The sequence below is a fragment of the Gossypium arboreum genome, chromosome 13 (assembly GCF_025698485.1).
Source record: "Gossypium arboreum isolate Shixiya-1 chromosome 13, ASM2569848v2, whole genome shotgun sequence".
NCBI lineage: Eukaryota > Viridiplantae > Streptophyta > Magnoliopsida > Malvales > Malvaceae > Gossypium > Gossypium arboreum.
The window spans coordinates 126,185,421-126,190,276 of NC_069082.1; the positions used below are offsets into that span (position 1 = coordinate 126,185,421).

At 31.0% G+C, this 4,856-nt stretch overlaps 1 protein-coding gene across 2 annotated transcripts; it reads right to left on the minus strand.

Moving 5' to 3' along the window:
- Positions 1 to 1,337: 1,337 nt before the first annotated feature.
- Positions 1,338 to 3,247, minus strand: LOC108468963 (probable inactive 2-oxoglutarate-dependent dioxygenase AOP2). 2 transcript variants are annotated; one of them, XM_017769834.2, is made up of 3 exons: positions 2,583 to 3,247; positions 2,193 to 2,439; positions 1,338 to 1,803 (listed from the first exon to the last, which is right to left on the minus strand). In XM_017769834.2, the coding sequence occupies exons 1-3, from the start codon at positions 2,957 to 2,959 to the stop codon at positions 1,531 to 1,533; spliced, it is 897 nt and encodes a 298-aa protein (XP_017625323.1). In that variant the 5' UTR covers positions 2,960 to 3,247; the 3' UTR covers positions 1,338 to 1,530. The 2 variants fall into 2 exon arrangements, with proteins under 2 accessions (XP_017625323.1, XP_017625322.1); XM_017769833.2 differs by having other exon boundaries at positions 2,193 to 2,511.
- Between the last annotated feature and the right edge of the window lie 1,609 nt (positions 3,248 to 4,856).

A 4,856-nucleotide genomic window follows, 5' to 3' on the forward strand; every position in this document is an offset into this window, starting at 1 on the left:
GTTTAATATGCAAATATGTTGTGCACCCACAAAAAGTGGCAGTAACTACAAATATGCGGTTCAATCACAAACTAAGTGGCAGCTTGTCTAGAAATCTTTTTATCTAAAAATATTGGTGGTTCACCCACAATTTTTACAAACCCAATGGCAACTTTTATCTACAATTATGTTGTGTACCCACAACAAGTGGCAGTTGATATGCAAATCAACGATGATTCATCCACAACCCGAAGTTAAAATATTGGATGAGTTCTGGGGAACTCATAGTGTGGTGTGTAGCGGTGGGGTTGGAGATTTTCTGATAAAATGAAATTGCATTGCCATTCGTAAGCATATGCATACAAAACTGTGAATTCTAAAATATTATAGTGATGTGTTATTTTGACAAACCGATACTGTGAAATTTTGAATTGCTATACCAATGTGTTATTGCTAAGAATTGTTATCTTATATGCTATGCTTACTATTTCACATTGATTTTCTTATGATTGGACACATATTGAGCTTCTTAAGCTCACTCCCCCATTATTACCATCTTTACAGATAACTCACCAGGTTAGGATGCGGACTCGGCATACGGAGGGCTCGGCTTGGATTGATCTTTATATTAAAAAGTATTTTAGATTTTCTATTTGAAATTTCAACTATTTTAAAACTGTATCGCCTTATTTGAACTGTGGCATTAGACTTCGATTTTGGGTTTATTTAGCATGCATGACATTTGTTAAAGATTGTGTGATCCGAATCTAATCACTTGTTGAAAAAATAAATATAGTGACAAAATAAGGAGATTTGTGGGGGCGAATTCAAGTATCAAATAAATTAGAAAAAAAAATATAAATATCAAAATAAATTCAATTATAAATCCAAGGACTAAAATTATATTGACCATTTTCTCGTAAATGTAGCATTCAACTATTTTATACTCGAAAAATCTGAATCGAATTATTTAACTGAATCGAAAAATCCAATCATATGTAATTTTATTATATTTTAAATTAAAAAATTAAAATCCTCAAATATGATTTGTTTTAATTAGGAAAAATATTTTCATAATTTTTATAACTAAGTTAATACCTAGTTCACTTCTCACATAAGTTGTAAACTAAACTTTATCTATCAATTTGCTTAGGGCATAGTGGAGTTTTTCCATGGTGTTTAGTGGTGGTGGTTCATATTTTCTTGCTGGTTTTGTAATGTTTACTAGACTTTTATATTTTTTAATTAAATCTTTTTCTTGGCTGATAAGATTGTCATCCTTTTTTCTCTCATTTCGACGATTCAAATATCAGTGTGATTGAGGTAAAAATAACCAGTGTAATTTATGGCTACTAATCTTCAAGTTCAATGAGTAGGCATCTTATCGAATCCATAAGTTTCTATCTTATCGAATCCATACACGATTCTAACAAATTATAACATCACAATACATTACGAGAATGCAGATATCGAGTACAGAACTCAATTTATTATTTCTAACATTAATTTAAAACCGAAACCGAGTTTTTACTAGTTGATATGGGCGTGCACTTAATTGGAAGCTGGTGGTGAGAGAGCAGCAAAGGCGTCAATCTGTTGGCCGGAGTTGATGCGCTTTTTTGGGTCAGAGTAGACAAAAAGTAAGTAGTCCTTAAAATCAAAGTCCTTGTAAAGTTGAGGATGTTGCTCATCTATAAGTTCTTTGGGTGCCTTGATTATGGTATTTTCATTTGGAACTGCGAATGCTGACATAGAATATCGATCTTTACCTTCGTTCATCATCACTCTGTGAGTCACCGCTTTTAATCTCCCATTACTCCATGCCTTCAATTTTCAAAAATCAACATCAATAAATATTTTTTATATAATTATTTACTTTCAAAATCAATAATGTAATTTCATTATTTATATTTATCATGAGCAGGTACCGAGGTTATTAAAAATTTTTAACCCAAAATCTGATGTCAACGTTAGTAAAGATTTTATGGTAATTATTCAAATCTATTCAAATCTAATATATATATATATATATATATATATATATATATTGATAAGCAAAAAGAAGGGTTGTCTAAAATTAGAATCCAGTACTTAATCAAATTCAGGACTCAAGAGAGTGCCAGAGGACAAGGTCTTCCCCCTCCCCAACCCATTCATCATTTATGTTAAGTTTTTAATAAATAAAAAAAAAGGTTAATCATATATATTAATACCTTGAGAGTATCTCCTACCACAAATACAAAGGAAGAAGGAGATAAATTAAACAACTTGATCCATTGGCCGTCATTGACCTCAATTTCCAGCCCTGGAATTTGATGCTCACAAATGAGTGTACTGAGTGGTTTATCAGTATGAGCAAAGAGCCCACTCTCATACTCTCCCTGTTGAGGGGGTATGTATTTCATCATCCGCATCAGCGTTTTGTAGTTCATATCCAGTGACCTATTCCCTAATTCATAACTATCAATTATCATTAACCAGATTAACTTGTTTAGCTCCTCCATTTGTGTTGCCATAGTGTGTATAATGTCACTGGAACAAAATATCATAATAAAAAATCAACCAAACTCGTAGAATTAAAAATGTAAAAGAATTTTTCTTACCAAAAGTGTGGGTGACCATCAGGCCACATAACTTGAGCAAAGCTTTTAATAGAATCATAGTTGGAGGCATCTCCAAGTCCGAAGCCTTCATACAACAAAGAAATCTCTTTACATGGTCCAACCCAACCATGGAAAGGAATAGGACTGGTGTTCTTCTGTTTCCTCTCCACTGGGACGTCAAATAGTTCTTTCAACAACCCGAACACGTCCTCTCGAACATTCTTTGAGATCTTTTCATACACCACCTCGAAACAACCGAAAGTCTCACAAGCCTCTCGAACCCTCTTGCACAAACGGTTCCACCCTTCGGTTCCTCGCTCTAAATCTGATGAATGGAACTCAATGACTGGGAACACAATTTCAGCATCAACAGCCATGTTCTTAACTTCTTTTTCTTATGCTCCTAAGGAAATGTTTTCTTAAACTAACTCTGCTTGTAAACTAACTTGGTTTCTCTTTGCGTATGGATTTGTCTATTTATAGCCTTTTCTCTTTCTCAAAGGTGGTGAGGCGAAGATAAACATCACTTTAGTGTTTTAATTGCCTGATCCATGGAAAACGAAGGAGGTAGCAGTGTGTAACAGAAAACTTTCTACGCTACTGTGGTGTGAAAAGAAAGGAGGAGATTGTGATGTTGGGTCGCGCTCACGATAGCTAAAATTGCAAAGGCTATTTCTCTCATACTACTCTTTTGATATATAATTTAATATTTTAAAAATAAATTATATCCAATTCCAACTAACTTTATATTTTTACTTACTAACCGGTGAAGGAAGTCTTTCCTTTTTTTCATCAAATAAAAACAAAGAAACTCATTAGCACCACCCAACATGAGGAAAATGCTTGACAGTGGCTGAGTCACGTTGAGGCCCAGGGGCCATGGTCTCCCAAAGAAAATTTTCAATTTACTCCTTTGTAAATTTACACTATGGTACTCCCAAAAATATAAGTAAGCCTCTCAAGGTTTAAGATTTTTGCAATTTTTCCTTTATATATATTATAGCCCTCCTAAAAGTATAAGTAGGCCCTTCCAATATTTTTATAAGATTAAAATATTATTAAAAATTTATTCTTGATAAAAATAAAGAGAAAATCTTCTTGAAGAAGCTAAATTACTCATTATGATGGATGAATGATATTTTATTAAATAATAAAAATTAATGTTTATTTAATAGTTTACTTAACATAATAATATTTTATAAGTATATATATATATATATATATATATATATATATATATATATATAAAGAAAAGAAAAGGTGAAGAGACTTTTATCATATTTCTTCTTCATATTGGTGCTTAACAAGAAAAGAAAGAAAAAAAATTCTTTATCATTTTCCTCCAAATTTGAAGTGTAAAGTATGTTTTTCTTCAAACTTTTCATATATTTTGAATATTTAAAACTTGTTTTACATATATGTACTAATAGTTTTTTTTTTGTTTTATCAATTATATTAAAAGTTGCCATTAAAGGATATTGATGGAACTTGGAAGCTTATAAAATTAAGTGAAATGTGTATGTTTTTGGATGGCTTTAACTTGTTAGAAGTGTAAAAATGAAACAAAAATAATTAGATAATGTTATAGTAAGTTCCGGCCAAAGTGAAGGGGAGGAAGAAAACCTTGGCCACTTTATTTAAAATTATGTCAAATGATAGCTTGTGAAGCAATGAGCATTCCTGTGAAAATAGAATAAAAAATAGTTAACCGAGTCAAATTATAGCTATTTCGTCTTAATTGTTGGAATATTGTTTCTTTTGAATATATTTTTATATGTTTAAATCGATTGTCATGTTGGAATATTGCTTCTTTTGAATCGATTGTTTATATTTTTAAATCGACTGTTACATAACACTTCTAATTTTAGCTCCCCTCCAAGACTAATATCCTGGCTCCGCCACTAATGCTAGACATTTGGTGATTTCTCATTCAGTTAGAAAAAACGACACCATTGAATATATACATAAAATAAAGAATAATTAGTATAAATTTAAACATGCAATTAAAACAATGAGTAAAAACTCTTTTAAAAATTAATACCTCTTCAAAATAAATGAAAAGTTTTTTTTTCTCTTCGTCATAAACAAGTTATAAGATTCGCAAAAAAAATACAATTGTAATTAATTTATATCTAATTATGTGAAAAAAAACGATAACCAAATGTAGCATTAATAATTAATATAAGAGAAGAGGTTGAATCAAATTTCTAATGATGATGCTTGGCCTTTGTTCAAAGAGATAGCATTTGAGCAAAGATCTACAGACTCAACAAA